Consider the following 19404-nt stretch of genomic DNA (forward strand, 5'->3'; position numbering starts at 1 on the left):
TAAGACAGGTGATATATTGAAAAAAGGACCTAAGCCCCTGAGTACTGCGGGGTTCTGCACACTGCTGCCTTGAACTGGGGCTTGCAGGTACCCTAACAATCAGCAGAAATGCAGGTACATCAGCAGTGCCTGCTCTTTACAGAGGGTAAAACCAGAATCCACCAGCCCAACAAGCTGTTGTCTCTGTGCCAAACTCCAGTGATATTTGGGGTGAGTCACCACCACCTGAGGCCTCACCTGAGCCAAACTCCTCATCCAAGGGGATAGACAGCGGTGAGTGAGCTGCCAGCACCATGCAGACAGACCCCAGCATCCTGCAACATCCTGCAAGCCCTAACACCGTGCCCAGAAATGCACATGTGGCATTGAAGTGTCTGGAGTGTGAGAAAGCAGCGCACAGACAGTGTGACACATGGCTTGGATCACGGGTTACACTTGTTACATCCCAGTTTAAAAAAATCTAAAAGGTTAAAAAAGAAACCCAGTGGCCTTCATAGAATTTGGAGTTGTGCTTTGAAGATGAGTAATACCCTTCAGAGTAAAGAGCAATACCCTTCAGACATGGACATTTTGGATGACTGCATGCCTGAAACCACTGTTTCAAGTGAAATTGCTGTTTCCATATGTCTGAAATTAGGTGCTACCAAAGTGGGAGTAAAGCACAACATAACTCCAAACAGAACACAAAATTCTGATGTTTCTTTAGGTCAGATACATGTTGCTATTGGCAGCTACTAGTAATTGCTGGAATGCGGCACACTGTAATAAATTAAATGTGATATTTGCTAAGCATGCAGGCTTGCCATCTGGAGAGCTGCTGCTATTACTTTGCAGGTAAAAAGTGGCGTTTAAGTGCAGGAAACTGAAGTGTACCATGTGAGCAAAATCTTCTAAGCTCCAGCCCCTTGGATGCAGTATTTGTTTAAAACTTGGAACAAGTAAATGCTCTTGACTTTTATAGCTTCTTTGCAATAACACAGACTAAAGGGATGCCAAAAGAAGAGGTCCCACAGGAGCAAGCTCGGTACGTAGCCTCTCTTTGCAGCATGCTACTGCAGATGCATCAAACAGCACCAAATTACTTTTCTTCATGAGACAGGCATTGGTTTCGACACACAAGACCTTGATTCTGCTGTCCCCAGATTGCACCAGCCCTGAGAGGAGCTAGCCTGAGGTTGGATTTGTACAGGCTCTCTCCAGGCACAGCCCCCATCCTGTGTGGAGGGACAGCAGCATCCTGGTGTGCAGTGACCACAATGAAAACTGCACCAGGACACTAGCAACAGGGGACCCAATACCAGTGAGGCAAATGCTGCCTTGTAAGATGCCCTGGGGTTCTCGTCCCTGAGTAAAAATCCCTGGAAAGCTAAAAAAGGAGCATGCAAATCATATACACAAGAGAAGTCCCACTGGCTGGCCTAAGTGGATTTCTCCATGTCCTCCATCACAGGCTGGCCTAACTTCATGATTCAGGTGGGACACAGAGGCTGGCACAAGTACTGAGGGCCTGAGAAACTCCAGTGGTGTACATACATCCTTCCTTTTGTAGGTCTTCCTTTGTAGTTAGCCCTGATTCACAACCACCAAATTATTTGGCTGGGAAAAGACCTTCAAAGATAATTGAGTCCAACATCCCTGCCCTGGGTAGGGACATACTTCAGTAGATCAGGTTGCTCAAAGCCCCATCCAACCTGGCCTTGAACACTTCCAGGGATGAGCCATTCACAGCTAATCTGTTCCAGTGCCTCTGGACCCTCATAATCAAAAAATGTCTTATGTCCAATCTAAATCAATTTCAGTATAAAACTGTTGCCCCTTGTCCTGTCAGAAAAGGCCATGTTGAAAAGTCTTTTTCCACCTTTCTTGTAAGCCCCTTTATATATTGCACTCTGAAAGGAAGTTTAGGCAGCTTTTTTGGGAGCACAAGCAAAAGATGGCAGAAGAAAGGTAGCACTTTTTCTCACCATTTGATTTAAAATGTAATGGAATAGTCACCCTGGATCTGTCTGACAGGTCTGGAGATCCTTGTTTCTCAGCTAATGAGGGCATGGAATAGCTTCTCCCAGAGCAAGACATTGGCTGCCTCCTGGGACACAGCTAACAGATGCACTTTAGAGAAAAAACAGCTCCCAGAGAGTGCAGAGAGGCTTCCTAGCCAGAGCATGGCTAGAGGTGACCACAAGTGATTGCAAAGGGGTCTGAATACGTGATTTTTCTCAGCATGAATGCTGGTCTCCAAGGATCGGGCTGTCACCTCAAAACCAGTTCTCAGCAGCAACTGCAATGATATCACTGATCTCCTGATTCACCAACCAGATTTTATCTTTTCTCTGTGTTAGGCCAAGTTTAAGTTTGACTAAGCTTTCAGGCAAGTTCATTGAATTAGGCCACTAGAGGGAGCAGAGTCCAGAGCTGGTGACCGGGGATGCGTCCCCACGAGTGGGGGAGACACAGGAGGGTGTCCCCATGGCCGCGGCTCGCAGGGGAAGCTCCCCAGCACTGGGGGACGGAATTGCACATCGGTAAGAGTGTTACTGGTAGCGCCTCCAAATGCGTCACTTGTTATCTGCTGTTTCTGATACTGAAAATCTTCCGACTTTCACCTATATTTTTCTTCTCAGCAAATATGTTTTTCCTCCTTTTTTTCAAGCTCTTTTCACATGCGTGTGCACAGGAAAAAAGACAAGGTATTAGTTTTAAAATTACCTGGCTAACCTGGTTCATGGGAACCATACTTCAGTGTGAGGTGAGTAGCTACTTCTGCTGGTTACACGCCTGATTCTCAGTGAAGGCGGTCACTACTAAAAGTCAGTCTGGTGATTATTGATTTCAACATGGTTGCATTTTGGTCAGGTTAATTTGCATCACCATAAAACCACACGACTGCAAGATCTGGAGAAAGCTGTCCAGAGTGACGCTCCCTTTGGCAGTCCTGAGGAATTAGCAGCACGTGCCCGGGTTGCAGTTGTGTAGCGGGGCTCACCAGGTGAAAAGAAAGGAATTTTTTTGAATGGAGAGGGACTGCGAAAGCAGCAAAGCAAGAGGCAGGGTGGTGCCTGCATCACCCAGGAACGAATTACGTTAATTCGCCTTGTGAAATACGTGCGATGACAAGAGATGCCGGTGCAGTGAAATATGAAGCGTAAACACGGGTGCAGAGATTGAAGGGAGAAAGGGGGCCGGAGCAGGGGCTCTCTCGTCCCAGCCCAGGCAGACTTACCTCTCCTCCAGTGCAGGGGAAGGGGCTCGAATATCTGGAAGTGCAAATGGCTCCTCTCTGCCTCACGTCATCCTCCAGCCCGAAGGCGGCCGAACAGTTAGCAGCAAAGTATTTGTAAGGCTTCCACGTCTCGCCGAAGTCCTGGGAGCGCTCCAGCACCATGGCAGCCGGCCTGGGCGACTTGAAGACCATAATCAAGTGAGTGAAGTAGAAGGCGGCTTCCAGGTCCAGGCGGATGGTCTCGCGGGGGGCATCCCGGGCCGCCTGCCACCAGGTGCGGGGCAGGCGGAACGGGGAGTCGGCCATGGCGGCGGGGGGGTGCGCCAGCCCCGGGTGCGCCCCGCTGCAGCGGCCGCACGAGGGGCGCCGGCAGCGCCGCTCCGCGTCCTCGCTGTAGCTGCAGAAGGGCTCGGCGGCGCCGCGGCCGCAGGACGTCTCGGTGCGCAGCGCCCGCCCGTGCGCCAGGTTGCCCATCCGAGGGTTGCAGGCCTTCTCGCAGGGACTGCTCGCTGCCGCCGCGCCGCCCAGACCTGCGGGGCACAGAGCGGGGGCTGGAGGCGGCTCCTCGGGTGGGAGCACCTCGCCCCGTCCGAGCAGACGCGTCCCGCGGCTAGCGGGATGCTGCCCCCGCCGCCAGCGTGTGCCGCTGGTACCCACCGAGCCCTGGAGGGGCTGTGGGACAGTGTGGCACTGCTGCTCAGCTCTCCCCTCTGTGGAGCTCAGTGCGTCTATAAAATCTGAAAAAGCCACCCTAAAAATCTTTCACGGTTTCCCTGCACTTGGGAAGATCCCTACCTATCAAGAGATGCAGAGCGGGCAGCAGACAGGGAGAGAGATGAGTACGCCCGGCCCTCCCGCCCCTGGGCACCAGAGCAGGGCTGGGGCTTCAGGGCCATGCCACCCGTGCCCCAAGGCCTCCAAAGGGATCCAGGTGGCCCTGGGGAAGCGGAGAAAAGCAGAAGAAAGGCAGGCTGCCGACGAGTCAGCATGCTGCCGCGAGGCCAGGAGACTGCCGTGGGGGACAGCACTGCTGCGACCCAGCCCACCGTGCGGCGCATCAGGTGTTGGGGATGCGAGAGCCCACGGGAATGTCACCTGCCAGCAAGGACCTCAAGTCTTCACCCCCTTTCCCACCACTCCACCCCTACCCCAAATTTTCCCACAATCAGAAACTGCTGCTGACACCAGTGTTTAATTGTAGCACGGCTTAAGTTTGGAAAGGCTGTTGCTGGTGAGTGTAAATGGAAGAAAAAAAAAAGTTTCGGTTGAAATTATTCTGGCAAGCTGCCACACAGCTGAGGCTCTGTGGTTTTTGTTCAAGCTCTTCTGGAAGTCCTGTCAATTTTAAAATCCACAGTTCTAGAGTCAAAGAAAAATAAAATCACCATGGGCTTTACTGAGAAATCATGTAACTCTCACGTGTAATCAATGCAAATCTTGGTGCAGCAATGCTTGATTAGGGGCTCTCCAACTTTTTATTAATAAATTTCAGAGTAGGTCAAAGTGGTACTTGGGGAATTGTTTAATATTAAAAAAAAATCTCTGTTGACTTGAATGTGTGGAGGTCAAAGCATCTGAGGTGCATAATGTCTTCTTTATCACCAGGCCAGTCACACACAGTCAGCTTTGTGCATCAATTAATGTCTTCTTCTTGGCATTTTTGTTATGTCTGAAGGTCATTTCAGTTTAGCATCTAACAAATCCTTTATCTGGGGCTTATTCAGCTTTTGCCTACAGTGTCATAGTTGCAATTAAGCTATGTTATGCACTAGCAGTGCTAAGCCTTCCAAGCCTGGCAGCATCCCCCACTTCTGCCACTCCTCAAGCACCCTGGATAAAAATAATTTTTACCACAAAAGTTCTATATGGGTTTTCTACAACATTTTCTCAGAACAGCTGTGGAGCACTGCTTGCTATGCACCCAGTACAAAGCACTTCTGAATCCAGTCTCTGGATTTCACTGGGTAAGCAGTCTTGGGAAAGTTTTAGTGAACAAGAAATGCTCAGTCAAGTCAGCTTCCCAGAGTGTGCCGGTAAGGCTGTGTTGGAGATGACCTATAGTAACTGGGTGAATATGTTTGCTCCAGAAAAGTAAACAAATAGAACTGTAAGGTCAATGTAATATCACCTACAACTCCCGAACATCCTTTTCAAAGCGTGGTATAAACATTAACTAACCTATGTAGCTCTCCTGAGGGGTAGGTAAGTTAAGTGCTATTATCATATTATCAGTTAGGCTAGCCAGTAGTTGGCCTAATTTATGTCTTTGGCTGCTTTCCTGGATTCTTTGGCTTACGTATAACACAGTGCAGTTGGCCGCTACACAAATAGATGAACATTCACTGTGGTTCCCTCAGTTGTGGGATTGCAAAGCAGATTTGGGAAGTGGTAGGAAGAGCAGGGCTCAGTCAGCCCCCTCAGACAGGTTGAGATTACTGTTTGTGTTTATCAGGTCCTTTTGTTTTTTACACACCAGACTGCTGCCTCCAGGAATGCAGTGGAGGAGGACCTGGTCAATGGGAGGTTTCCCGGGGACTGCAGTTGGTGGTAGGGCTGTCGTTGATGGCCCCAGGGCAGGGACAAGGCTCTGCCTGAGCCCAGCTGGGAGGGGTTGGCTACCAAATCCCATGTCAGACCCCGGGAGCTGAGAGTATTTGATTGCTCCCAGCTCGGGGTGTGCTCCAGCCCTGGTCATGCACGGTCACTGACTGCAGTTGTCTTCGGGCCAGGCACTGAGGGTCCCTTCCTCACCGGGATCAGATCTGGGGCAAGGGACCTTGGCTTCAGCAGGGTTTGAGAAATGCTGCTGGCACACAGACGTGGGTCCCAGGGGCAGAAAGGAGGGAGAGGAAACCCCCTTTGAAAGGGTGTTTGTTTTCACTTGAATTGGAAAAGAGTTGCATGACCGATGCAGAGCACTTCATGTTATGAAAAGTGACAGCTTTCTAGTGTAACACTGGCTGCCACAGGAATTCAGTAAAAGGACAAACAGAGAGCATAGAGATTTCTATGCTGGCAGTCACAAGTTCACAACGGGTCTGCCACAGCACTGGAAAAGGTGCTTTTCCCTATTGCACTTAATGCATCTGCCCGACTAAATCTTCCCATTCTATCTACTGTACATGCCATCGGACTGGGATCTTCAGAAATGAGTAAGAGCATGCAGCAAACACCATGACTCACCTGGGAAAACATCCATGGAAAATCATATGCTTCCTGCTTAAGCATTTTAGCAACACATGCCTTGTGATGTTTCGTTTATATCTTGCGCCTGATTAAATGTTTGTTTCCCATCAGAGTTTTTTTCTTCTTTTTAAAAAAGAAATTTGGCACTCGACTTGCACCCGGCCGAGGAAGCGTTACGCAAACTGTTTGTGCCCGAGCGTGTCTGCTGCGGGACCCCGCTGCGGGCAGCTCTGAGCGCGAAGTGTTTACGCTGCGGGAAGGGGCTTTGGAAACCCTGTCCGCCCTCCTCCGCACCCCGACCACTCGGGGGTCTGCCGCCCTAAGCGTCTGCGGAGCCCGCAGCGCCCCGCCACTGCCTCCCGCAGCGCTCCGCAGCCGGGCCCCGCTTCCGCGGCGTCCCCCGAAGCCCCGGCCCGAGCCCACCCGGCCTCGCCGGCGGCTCCGCGGGCAGGGGCGGCCCCGCGCAGCACAGCGCGGTGCGGCGCGGCCGGACCCCTCTTTGTCTGCGGCGCGGGGCGCGGGGCGGCCGCGCATCCCGGCCGCTGCCTTTCCACCCCCATCCGCGCACGCCGGGACCGACGCGCGCCCCAGCCTGCGCGCACATCCGCGCGTACGCAGCCGCCTATGTGCGTGTGCGCGGACACGTGCGGACAGGGACCGACGCGTGCGAGCACAGCGCGCACACGCCCGTGCGGCTCCCCGTGCGTGCGCACGCCCGCGTACCCCGCGCACACGGGCGCGGACGCTCCGGCACACGCGCGTACCCGCACACGCACACGCGGCGCGGCGCGTATCTACCTCGCACGCCCGCGGAGGACGGAGAACGCCGAGCGCGGCCGGTCACGACCCACCTGCAGCGGCGGCGGCGGCGCCCAGCAGCAGCAGCGCCAGCCGCATCCCGCGCCCCATGGCCGAGCGCCCCGTGGCCGCCCGCCCTGCGCGCCCCGCCGCCCCGCGGCGCGACCGGCCCCGCGCGGCATCAGCGCCCCGCGCGGCACCGCCGCCCGCCGCGCACCGCGCCGCCCCGCGCCGCCCGCCGCCCGCCGCGCAGCGCCCGCGCGCCGCCCCGCGCCCCGCCCCGCCCGCCGCCGCCCGGCCCGCCCGCCGGGGCCGCCGCGCCGCGGGGGGCTGTTGCCGGTGCGCGGCCGGGCGCGGTACTGCAGCGGAGGGCGCCCCTCCGCACGCCCACGCACACCCCGCGCACCGGCCCCGCAGCCCCAGCGGCTCCGCCGCGGCGGCCCGAGGCGGGCGGGCTGGTGCCCGGAGCCAGAGGGAGGGATCCGCGATCCCCCGGGACAGGGGCTACCCCTCGCCGGTGCCCGGAGGCTTCGGCTTCCGAGCCCGGGCGCGCTGTCTGGGCACAGAGAGTGGAAGTGAAGCTGCCAAAGGCAGCCTTCCTCCGGCCCGGCTCGGTTTCAAAAGAGGGACTTAATTTGCCACAAGTAACCCCGGGTCGCTCAGCTTTGAAGACGTTACTTGTTTTATCGGCTTTTCTGGTAACCGAGCGATGGAGCCACGTAAACGTGAGAGGTTTTCCCTTCTTTCTTGGGAATTGGCAGTCTATGGCTTAGCTCCCCTATGGTCTGATGGGTTCGATAGCGCCGGTCACCATACCGCAACAACAGTTTTGGGCTCTGAAAATAGGAAAAGACATAGTGACATCCACTGCTCGCCCCCAGACCACTACCTTTTTAGGTCTCAGCGAAGGACCATTAAGAGAGTAAGGGTGGAGCACTTCTGAGCAGTCATTTTTTTTACTTACCTAAATCTAATCTGGGAGGCGAGAATGTTGCAAGAGCTACAAAAGGCTACAATATGTCATTCTCTGCACTTTGAACTTGGACAACTTGAGGACTATTCCGTTTTAAAAATCAGCATAACAGTGTTCTAAGACTACCACGCTGTCTCCTGTAATGCATTACAAACGAGCATTCTGAGCTGCTAGGATTATATCATCACCAAAATGCTCACTGAAAAGTATTTAGCGCACAATCATCTGACTGGACAGTGTTATCTCTATGTCTTTACCTTAAAAGGTAGAAGAAAGTTGATCTTTGCATCTTTCTGATTTTTCAGTGTTGAGTTACATGCCACAGGGAAGCATTTTGCTCGCCTTGCCACTGTCGTTTTCTCTACCCTCCAGGTAAGAGCATCTACATAAGGACTTCTAGTTCCCAGGCACCTGTTGAGTCCCCATGGCTACTTGTGAGGTACTCAGGAGCTTTTCCTGCAGCCTGACTGTCATGGTGTGGGATGCTCCCACACGTCTGAGCCTCCTTACAGCAGTGACCACGGAGGTAAAGGATGTTCCAGGGGCTTTCTGCCTTGCATCTTTCAAAATGGGGATGGATTGCCAAGGAATCACACAGGGTTCGTGTTGTTACAGACAGGTTGCAGCAGTCACATTCTGCAGGGCTGGGAAATGAAAAGTGCAAGCCACAGGTGGGGAATTTATCTCCATTGCAACTCATAACTCTCCTTCTACATCGACAGTGCCAGGTGATAAGTCTGCTGTAGGGTGATAAGCTGGGTGCACCTGAGCGAGAGCTCACACTGCTGTGTCAACCCATTTGGCATCAGGAGTAGAGAGCAGGTTGAGGTCCATAAGCAGCAGGAGTAGTTTTCTTGATAGGGCAGAAGACGAGACCGGGCAGGAGCAGAGGATGGCTCTGGAGAAATCCCTGAGTCAGGAGGGAAGGAGACAATCTGGACTGAAAAACTGCAGAACAAAAATTTTGAAGGAGGTGAGTGGTGCTATCACAAGCTGGAGAGAGAGAGTGTTAACAGGCTCAGGCTTAAATTGGAAGAGGGACGAGCAGTGTCCAGAGAATGGAAATGAGGAGACAGGTTACACAGTGGGTGTGTAATTGTGGGGATAGGAGAGGGAGAGAGCGTGTGCTCAGAACAAACTCACAGCATTGTCAGAAACAGGAGGTTGGATGTTGCTGAAACAGATTAATGGAATAGAAAACTGAAGAGAATAAGGGACAATTTCCAGATAACCTCAGAGATGACATCCCAAAGTCATCTTAGGTATCCGTACATCTGAGAGCTTGATAGCATGATCCCACCCCTTTTAGATGCTGCCTGGTTCATGTGCCTCGGTCCCCTTAAGCCAGATAACTCAGCTGCACTTTCTTGCCTATCAGCTCTGCTCTTCCTAGAGTAATTTGTTTTACTTGTTGGAGGCCTCACACTCTGCACCTTGGGCCATGGGGAGCTTGTATCTTCCTGCACCCCTTTCCAGGCTCCCGGAGGCTCCACGGGACCTGCACACACCTGCAGCCATGAGTGCACCCAAGCCAGTGGCTCAGTGAATGCATCCTGGGGAGCTGTGCATCGCCACAAACTGTGGACATCTTTCCAGGTCAGGTGCTGCTATCTGCTGCTTCACAGGGCTGTTGGGAGTTTACCAGAAGGTTAGAAGGCTTAGAGGTGTTTCAGCACAGTTTTATTTCCTTTGTCGGTCAGTGTTGCCTCTTGAGTTGCCAGAGGAAGAAAAATCATATACTTGCGAGGAGGCAAATGTACACCTCTCACCAAGTTTCTTCAGGATCATAAGCTTTTGGGTTCATACTGTACAACTAGTTAAAGAAGAGCAAGAGTTGTTTGCAGCTGTCATTTGATAGTTCATCATCACCTTTCACTGTGAGGGTGGTGAGGCACTGGAACAGAATGGCTCTGTTGTGGATGCCCCATCACTGGAAGTGTTCAAGGCCAGGATAGCTTTGAACACCTGGGCTTGTGGAAGGTGTCCCTACCCATGGCAGAGGGTAGATGCTAGATGATATTTGGTAGATAGATGATATCCCTTCCAACCCAAACCATTCTGTGATTCCATGATTCCTGCAGGGTGGCTGTAGATAGACAGGTAGATGGAAAGGCTCAGAATGTGAAGATCACCTGTCTGGTGTATGCATTTCTCAATTATACCTTAGAAGTCTTTAAAGAGTAATGATGTTCCCTCAACAGACATGTCACAGTAAGTGTGAAGGAAATAATCAAGGATGACAAGCCTGGGGGCATGGCCTCTGCCTTCTCTGAGATGCTGAGGAGGTAACCTGAAGGAAGGAGCCTGCTGCTTTGGCAGAGATCCTCAAAGGCATGATGCTATCCTTGGGGAGAGGAAGCAGAAGCCTTTTGGCTTTATCTGTCAGTGCAAAATCCTGGCCCCTGAATTGTGCAAGGAGAGATGATCCTCAGTGAATCTCCTCCCCAAGCACGCTGCCAAGGGTAAGGATGAGCTGGGAGTAACACTTTCAAGTCACTGTACGAAGCTAAATTTAGAATCAGACCATGGCTGGGAGGAGGGGGGAGAAATACCTCACCCAGTTAGAGCCACCAGGTTTAGACTTTTGTCATTAAAGAAATCTCAAAAATTCAAAAGATCAAACTTATTTTTAACTAGAGGCTTGTTCAAAGATCAGCATTTTGTCTGTTGGCATCTGTGTAAGTATGCAGAACTCCTGTTACAGTTTAACAGGAGGCCCTTGGGGTCGATGCAGTCCTTCAGACATGCCTGACTATTTTAAGTGGTGTGACGTGTGCTGTTTGAGCCTGCTGGTTCATTCACTGCTCCTCCACCAGCTGGGCATGGCCTGCTCAGTGCTGTGCACGGAGTGCTACCCAGAGCATCGCAGGCTGGTGGGAAGATGGATTGGAGCAGTCTCTGCCAAGCAGGGCAGCAATTCCAGCTGAACCATTACCCATGTGTTTTAGCTCTAGAAATGCTTATTTTTGTTAATTAGTTTTCATTGAGGGACCCTTTCAGTGTCCTCTGGGCAGGACTGGATGTATCTCACTCTGCTCAGCAGTAGAACTTGTCCTTTACTGTGTCAGATGTTCCTATTTATATGAAGGTGATGTTTTGGTGATGTTCCTATTTATATGAAGGACCTACTGGATCAGCAATCCTACTGATTTCAGAGAAAATTTGGCTGATCCAGATCTTGTGGCCGTTGCAATTTTCAGGAGATGATCTGCTCCTCTAGCCATGAGTGGAGGTGGATATACCATGCACACATTTAAAAAAATGTTAGAAGAGCTTTGTAGAAAGGAACAGAAATTTGTTTCAATAAAAATTATGGTTTTGATTCAAAGCCCACTGAAGTCAATGGAAGTTGACAGCTGATAAGTGGATTTTGCATGGGGTCTGAAGTCACCTCCCTCCTCTCTGTTGTGGCACTACATCTTTAATCCTTCCTATTACAACATCTTGTTAACTCTTGTGCTTCTCCATTTTTTTATTTGCAAATCACTGAAAATCTTCCAACCATCGTCCAATGAGCCCAAAAACCTTTCACTGACTCATGAGATTTTGAAACAACTTGATTCCCAAGTTTTCTGTTTGAAAATAAACCAAAGGAAAACCCAGAGCAAACATTACTTGATTAAAGCTCCATATGCACAGTGTCACAGAATCACAGACTGGGTAAGACTGGACGGGACCACAGTGGGACAGATGGTGCACCCTCCCTCAAGCAGGGTCATCCTAGAGCAGATTGCACAGGATTGAGTCCAGGCAGTTCTTGAATGTCTCCAATGAGGGCGACTCCAAAGCCTCTCTGAGCAATCTGTTCACGTGCTCTGTGATATGCAAATTCCTGTTAAAGCTGAATCACGATACCTGACAACACCCTACAAATAACTGGAGAAAATGAGGGAGCCAAAATGCCCTTACCTTGCCCTTTACCCAGTGACTGACTGAACTTTTTGCAGCCAAGTATTTTGCATGCTCGACCAGTGCGCATGTAAGAATGGGAGCACTTTCGTGGGATTTATGGAATTCAATGTAATTGGAAGTCAAGTCACAGGAGGATTATACAGTGGTAGTGCTATTCTTCAGATGGAAGATGTAATGTGGATGGAAAACACCCTATTTCTGCCCACCACAAGGAAAAAAGGCAAAGAGTCAGTCTGGAACCTGAAAAACAGAGGAAGAAGGAATCCTGGAGTTACTCACTGCACTTCACATTTAATGTGAGGGCAAGACTGAGATCATGACAGTCTCTTGGGTAGACTTCTGCACCTGGCACATAATGCTAAACCCCTCCATTAATCACAGAAAAACATTTTACTGTGTAGGCTGGTGAAGGTTTGAATCCTTGTCCCTCTGTGTATAGCCCTGGTCCTTTCAGTGTGGGAATGGGTCTCCCCACACCAGTGCTCCAGTAAGTGTTCATCACCTGGTCACGAAAGCAGGAATTGCTTCCACTCACAGTTCTCTCGTGGGATTCATGGGAGGGACGAGAGGGTTAAGGCTGTTGCAGGTGTCCAGGAGGTCCAATAGCTGCTACACTTCTCTGACTAGCAGCCCCAAAATGCCTTCTGACAGGGATTTGTTTTAGGAAGAAAGGTCAGTCCCAAGCCCACTGCTGCAGGGGATTGCCTGGCAGTGCACAAGGCTGGATCCAAGTGCATTAAATTCTCTACATCCACTGCTATAAAAACCCAACCTCAATCCCTATTTTCAATAATACTTTTTAAAGGTTTTGCCATCTTTCTGGAAGGGTGAGTTGGTGTTTCATTCTCCAGGCCATATAAGCTCAAATCCCACATCAATTGTTTTTCATGTTTTTCAGCTGTTTTTTATCCACAAGCCATGGCTCCAGGCATTTTGAGTTTGGCTTTTTTTTTTTTTTTCTCCCTTTCTCTCTCCTTCTCTTTTTACTGTCCATTTTGGATGAGCAGGAATGAAGGGGAACCAGCTAATCTGCCCATGCTCCATTTACACGGGATTCAGGAGGAAAAAAAGCAAAGTAAAAGACAGAAAGAGATGGGGAGGACTTGCTAAAGAAAGAAAAGTGTTGGTAGGCAGTCAGCATAATTTTTTGCCATAAGACCTGTGCTTGCTGGACTATTGCTCTCAGTGTTTTCTTAGCTCCCACATAACCTCTGCCCTTCCTCCTCCCCTTCTTTCCTGGCTAATTGATATGCAAATATCAAGACCAGGATGAAATTTAAATGCCATAGAAACCCACAGCATCAACGCTTTCTATGTCAGTTCTCTGTGTCCTTCAGGCTACAAATTATTAGGAGGATTAACCTGCTGGCTGCTTCCTGAATGCCACCTCTGCCAACTTCAGCATCCAGTCAGCAGAAACGCTCCTGGCAGCCAGGGAGAGCTGCGAGGCGGCCAGAGGTGGCTGCGGTGGTGTGACAGCCGGCCACGGCCAGCAGCGACGGGGCTGGCGGTGGGACGAGAGGCACAGCCCTCCCAGGCCCTCAGCCTGGCTTTGTTTCAGCCCTGGCACTCAATCCCAAAACTGGGAGCACACTGCCAGAGGAAAGCCCAGCAGCCAGCAGTTGCCACAGCAGTGGGATGTGGGGCTGGAGGAGTGGGCTGGGGATACAGAGGGGAAAGGATTAGCTGAGGAAATCTGCTGTCGCCTCTCCACTACCATCCAAGGCACAGCTTAGTCTGGACCTTTGCCTTGTGCTGGAAAATCATCAAGGGTAAGAGTTGGCACATCTTTCACCCCCAGGAAACACCTGGCTGGCTATGGAATACCTGTTTCTAACTCCTGATGTGGGAAAGACCCTTGGCATTCCTCTACCTCACCACGGGTGTACGGTGAGCCAAACCCCAAAGCTGGGGTTCAGGGTGACTGAGGGAGGGGTCCTCTGCCAGCAGGTGTTATTATGTGTGTGCACACAGAACCCATCCTGCTGTGCTTCCCCCTGTGCCTTTTCCAGTGGAAAAGGAGGGCAACACAGTGTTGCTGTGTTGCTCCCACCTCTCCACCAGGACATCTGTCGGGGCACCCTTTTGCGGGACCTTGGATGTATGGGATATAGATGTTGGTGAGGCCATGCCACCCTCTTTGGCATCTGCTCTTTAATTTTTGCTTCATCCTTCTGTGATCCTTCTCTATGCTGTGGTGCTGAGCAATCCAGGCATCCAGGGGACTCTCAAGGCATCCAGCCCTGGTGGCCTGATCAATGGGAATTTGGTCCTGAAGCGTAGGAGCAAGCCTATTGCACTGCACCTTACAGAAGGGTAATTTAGCAGAGACAGCTGCAGGGACTTCCAGCTGCAAACACAGAATGAACTTAGAAAACCAGCTTAAAATCTAACTAAGCAAGCCAGGAGTAGGCACTGGAGGATCAGGGTTTCCTCCAGGACAGCGACTTGTTGCTGAACCTGCTTCCCCAGTGGGACTGTTCAAGAACTGCACCACATTGGAATTAAATGAGGTTTAATAGCCTTCAGTTACAATCACTACTCATGCGGAGGAAAGATGGTATTAGTAAAAAGCAAGACGGGAAAAACATGCCTCTGTCTGCCTGATGCACAGGATGAGCAATGAAAATCTGACAAACGCAGCTTAGAAACGCTCAAACAAGCATTTGGCAGTGGTTTCATGGCAAACTTAGGGAGGGTACGGCGGTTTTAAATCACCCCCTTCAGGCATTCCAGATCAATTTAAATAATGACCCCTTATCAAACATAGCAATAAAGGTAGCATTTAGAGAAAGCACATTGCTGTTCCATGATCCCATTGGGCTCCATTGAAAAAGAAACAGAAATGACTGCCAGAAAACATGTGAAAAAAACATTGGTTAAATGATTTCACTTGATTCAATGAGCTGTTGGAATAGAAAGTTCCTCCCAGGGTCTAAGAGGTACTGTGAGCACTGGTGCCCTCGTGAGCCCGAGTCCCTCTGGGCAGCAGTGCAGGGGCTCCCACCCTGCTTGCTGCAGGACATGCAGTGCAGCCTCCAAAGGCAGGCAGAGCCCCATGCAGAAGTGATGGGGAGTTTGTACTGATGAACCAGCAGCAAAAATGGAAGGAACCACAGTCCTGAGTTATGACTGCACAGCTGGGGAGGACAGGGACATGACTGGCTGTCCTCCTCCTTCCTCTCTGTGTAGCAGAGACTCCACAAAAATATGACAGAAATGATGCTTGTCCTGTACTGATGGGAAAGCCCTCTTGACAAAGGGGTGTGTTGCAGAAGGTCTATTTTCCCTCATCTCTCAAGAAAAGTATCTGCATTTAGGACATCAGGAATAACCCAAGGGAGCCACAGTCCTGGTCAGAGGAAAATACTTGCCGTGCACCATGGAGTGTAGTGGAAAGATCTAATGCTAGAAAGAGCTCGTGCTAGTTGAGATACTTTCATTGCAGACTTCATGATGCAGGTTACTGAATGTGAGCATCACTGAGTGCTGGCTGGTGGAAAATACACCTTCAAAAGGGAATTACTTCTGCATGACTAACACACATCCAGCAGATTATCTGCAGTATATCATGCAGTCAAATGAGTTAGCTTCAGTGGAAGTGGAAGTGGAAGAGCACTTCTCTTTTTAAACAGAAAGAGCTCCATAAATGTGGAACGTGCTGTGTCTGTACTGTTGTAGCACCACAATGTAGCAGAGCTATGGATTCATGTAACTTGTGCATTTACCCTAGTCACCCTTTGGCTGCTTTCAAGCTTGGATCACTAGGGAGCTTTTAAACATTTCTATGGGTAGTTAAATACAACAGCCCTGGTTGTTCAGTGTGTCTGGACGTAGAACACGTACAGAGTGGGAAGATGGCCAGCAAACCAGCCTAAGTAACACTGTTCCTAGCTGCCTTATTCCTGCATATGCTAAAGATGCCAGGGGCCTCATGACTTTTGCTCTGGTTGAAAATAGAGCAATTAAGCTAAATTAGCCTATATTAAGCTCTTGCTTACAGCCAGCTTTGGTACCTCTAAGCCACGCTGCAGGCAGCAGTGAAGACATGAAATATCAGCGTGGCCAGAACAAAGCCTGATCATCTCAGACAGAGTCCTCTGGGGATTCTCCATCCTCCTCAAAGCAGCTCAGATTTCCAGACCCTGGTGTGTATGCCTCTGATCCCACAACATGCAGCAGAAACCTGGGGATCTGGAGACATTTTGCAGTACATCATAGTAAAGTGACAGATTTTAGGATTTTATAGATTTTTTGGTACAGGTACACATGCTAGCTGTGTACCTGTACCAAAGAGGTTTGGGAGGAGCTCTCAGAGAAGAAAAAGAAGTTGAGGCAGCTTCGGTCTGCACGGCCTCTTCTCACTGGCGGATCTGGTAAATTCACAGGAAGAACAGAAAATAGAGCTGCTATAAAGCTGTGAGGCCTTAAATGCCCAAAGCACTTCAGCAAATGGGCTTTGGGCACTGGGAACTATGGGGGAGTGGAAGGAGCTGCTGTTCCTACATGCAGCCAGGTGCATTAGTTCGTTAGCAAAGGCCCATGGACTCCTATGAAAACATTTCAGCAGGCAAGACTTCTTCAGGTGATTGTTTTGAACTCCTGAAGGGTAACTTCAATTTAAAGTAGCTAAAAATCACTTTTGCTGGGCAACAGGGAACTCCTTCAAGCCATGAGTCAGTGCTGTGACTGTGCTTGGAAGGGGAGGAAAAAGCTCACAAACAGGGACAGATACCAGCCAGATGCTTAGTTTGTATGAATAAGACCATTCTATCAACAGCCCTGACCATCTTGCTCATGAGATGAGTGTGCCAATTCAGTGGGGAACTGGAACTGTTTTACAGTATTTTTGGAAGAGTTTGCATGCTTAGACCAGGATGTGCAAAGAATGAGGAGATTTGCTCTCTTTTTGCTGTTGCTCTTGACCTGGTTCCCTGCCCAGGTTTGCTGTTAAGCCTTAGATGAGATCTCTGCTTGGGGTCAGCTGGCACAGCTGCTCCTTAAGGTTTGCTTGCTTCTGATGCTTACCTTGGGAAGATTCAGCTTGTTCACTGGAGACTGAGACTGCTGAAGCTCCCTGGCACACATTAGATGTCAATCCTCCTGGATTTTCAAGCTGTCTCAGTGATGGGCCTCTGAAACCACTGAGAGCTTGGGTGCTTCTGTAGCACTTCTAGGCCATGGAAGACCTTTGGTTTTGAAGAAAAACATAACTACTACCGAGGACTGAATTAGTAGCTATTTTTCAGTTCATCATCTGATCAGAAATGTGATTGTTCTCTTTTCGGATGACCTCCCAATAAACCAACTAATCATACCATTCTTATCCCTGAAATTAAACTCTGAACATCATTGCTTTTTTGAGCAACTTTTCTTAGATGTTGTTATTGACAACATTGTTGTGCCTGAAAGCTTTCCTATTTGCCATGTTCAGCAGGCTGAAATGCCAAGCCCCAAAGGAGCTAAAGGAGTTAAAGAAGGCCTCACCAAGGAACAGCAAAGTATTGGTTTGAGTCCTGGGCAGAGTTAAACCTCCTTCTTGGGAAAACATCCTAACCAAAGAGCTCTTGGAGGCTGAATTATTCTCAGTGTTTTTTCTTGCTCATTGAGGTTTCTTTAGCGAGCTTCACAGGCTGCTGCTGCACAGAGATTGTGCAAGAGAGGATGGCTTTATCACCTACTGCTTTGGGCACCACATTAGGAGGAATGTCCCACCTTTACACTGATACATATCCAAGTGCCAAGTGAATGTGTATGCAAGGAGGTACAGTGTCAGCAGAAGCAATGAAAAGCACATCCCAAAACACCCACCACAACCCAAAGCAGTGTGGCAGGAGACAGGGGTCTAAATGTCTGCAGGTAGTGAAGAGGCTTGAACTGATGCATCCTGGATGCGCTGGTATTTCAACTGGGATGACTCCAGCAGCAGTCAGTGTTGATACCATTGCTGCTTGAATTTAAAATTTTGCTGCTACCACAAATGTGTCCTAAAAATTGCTGTGAACATTATGAAAAGGTTTATCCCAGCATTTCCAGATCATTATTTCTTGTTATAGCTAAACCTATGTCCTTAACCCAAAAATATTTTCTGCTACTCCAAACTGCACCAGTAAATGAAAGCTTTGACAGGGATGTTTTTTCCTCCTTGTCATGAGCTTATCAGCTGAAACACATACCGTATACTTTAAGGAGAAAAAATGGTCTATTTGGGCTGGAAAATAAAATTAAATGAGATTTCATTTCTATTGTTTCTTTCTTGATCTTCTTGTTGTTTTCTTCCTTACTCTAAGTTGCTCTTGAGTCTCAGTCTTGCTCTGCTTTTCCATGTTGCAGCCTAGATCCATCCTTTATTTCCTGCCGTCATGACCTTTAATTCCCTCCTGTTAAAAAAACCAATTCTACCCTTGCGGCCTACACCTGACATCTGTCTTCCCTTCCCTGATCTGTCATTCATACCCACCCACTTCTCTCATTCCCCTTCTGCTGATATCTTTTTTTTTTTCTTACAAAATCAGTGTAAGATTGTGTGTAAGAAATTATCTCTAAAGAATATTAGACAATAAAGGAAATGCTTAAGCATGACAGACTCCACTCTTCCGGGTCATTATAGTACCCTTTTGTGCTATAAAGCAGGAGTCCAAAAGCCAAGTCATCTGCAGAATGAAAAAAATAAGAGACAATCACTCTTTGTGTTTCCTGCCTTTATAAAATAAGTCTAGACTTCTTAGAAAGTGTCCATTGAGAGCCTTGAAACCCCTCCTTCACAGGGCAAGCACAGTGACTGCAGTGACAAAGTGACTATTGTGTTAGCATCTGAAAACAACAAAGTTCAGCAGCGCAGTGGCATGTTTCCACTATCATGGCCATAAAATCTCTGACAGACAAACATGGGAGTAGTCTTGGCTTTGTAGGAACAGTTGTGCAGTTTGTAAACAAATTCCCTGATAATCTCCACTTATCTCCAATCTTGCTTACCGGTTGGATTTGCAGAGTGGTTGTGGCACGTGAGAATGAGATTGCCTTCAATGACCCCTAAACAGGAGCTCTGCTCCAGGTGAGCATCAGCAGCACTCCAGAACCCAGAGGCACAAACAGGATCACACGAGTGACCTCTCCTTCAGGTCAGGCCATTAGGGTCCCATAAGCCGTATGCATGATAGGGACATTACAGTCCAAAGAAAAACCCTTGGGCAGATATGGTAGATGCTGATTTGACATAGAGATCCATCCAGCACGATTAATTACCTGCTCATGTCCTGGATCTCCAATGTAGTCCTGACTTCTGTAGTCCCATTCCCGGGCACCCAGCTTTCTC

The 19404-nt window shown here is 49.5% G+C and overlaps 1 protein-coding gene across 3 annotated transcripts in view; it reads right to left on the reverse strand.

Annotated features, from left to right (window-relative positions):
- Window positions 1-7389, reverse strand: part of NTN4 (netrin 4) — a 47570-nt gene extending 40181 nt beyond the window's left edge. The window contains exons 1-2 of one of the 3 annotated variants that reach the window (XM_038153993.1): window positions 7258-7389; window positions 3221-3750 (exon numbers count right to left, since the gene is read on the reverse strand). In XM_038153993.1, the coding sequence (XP_038009921.1) occupies window positions 3221-3750; window positions 7258-7315 (588 nt within the window). In that variant the 5' untranslated portion in view covers window positions 7316-7389. Of the gene's footprint in view, window positions 1-3220; window positions 3751-6403; window positions 7183-7204 lie in introns of those variants that run through there. The other 2 variants (XM_038153995.1, XM_038153994.1) reach the window with 2 other exon arrangements.
- Window positions 7390-19404: the final 12015 nt, after the last annotated feature.

Source organism: Motacilla alba, chromosome 1A (assembly GCF_015832195.1).
Source record: "Motacilla alba alba isolate MOTALB_02 chromosome 1A, Motacilla_alba_V1.0_pri, whole genome shotgun sequence".
Lineage (NCBI taxonomy): Eukaryota > Metazoa > Chordata > Aves > Passeriformes > Motacillidae > Motacilla > Motacilla alba.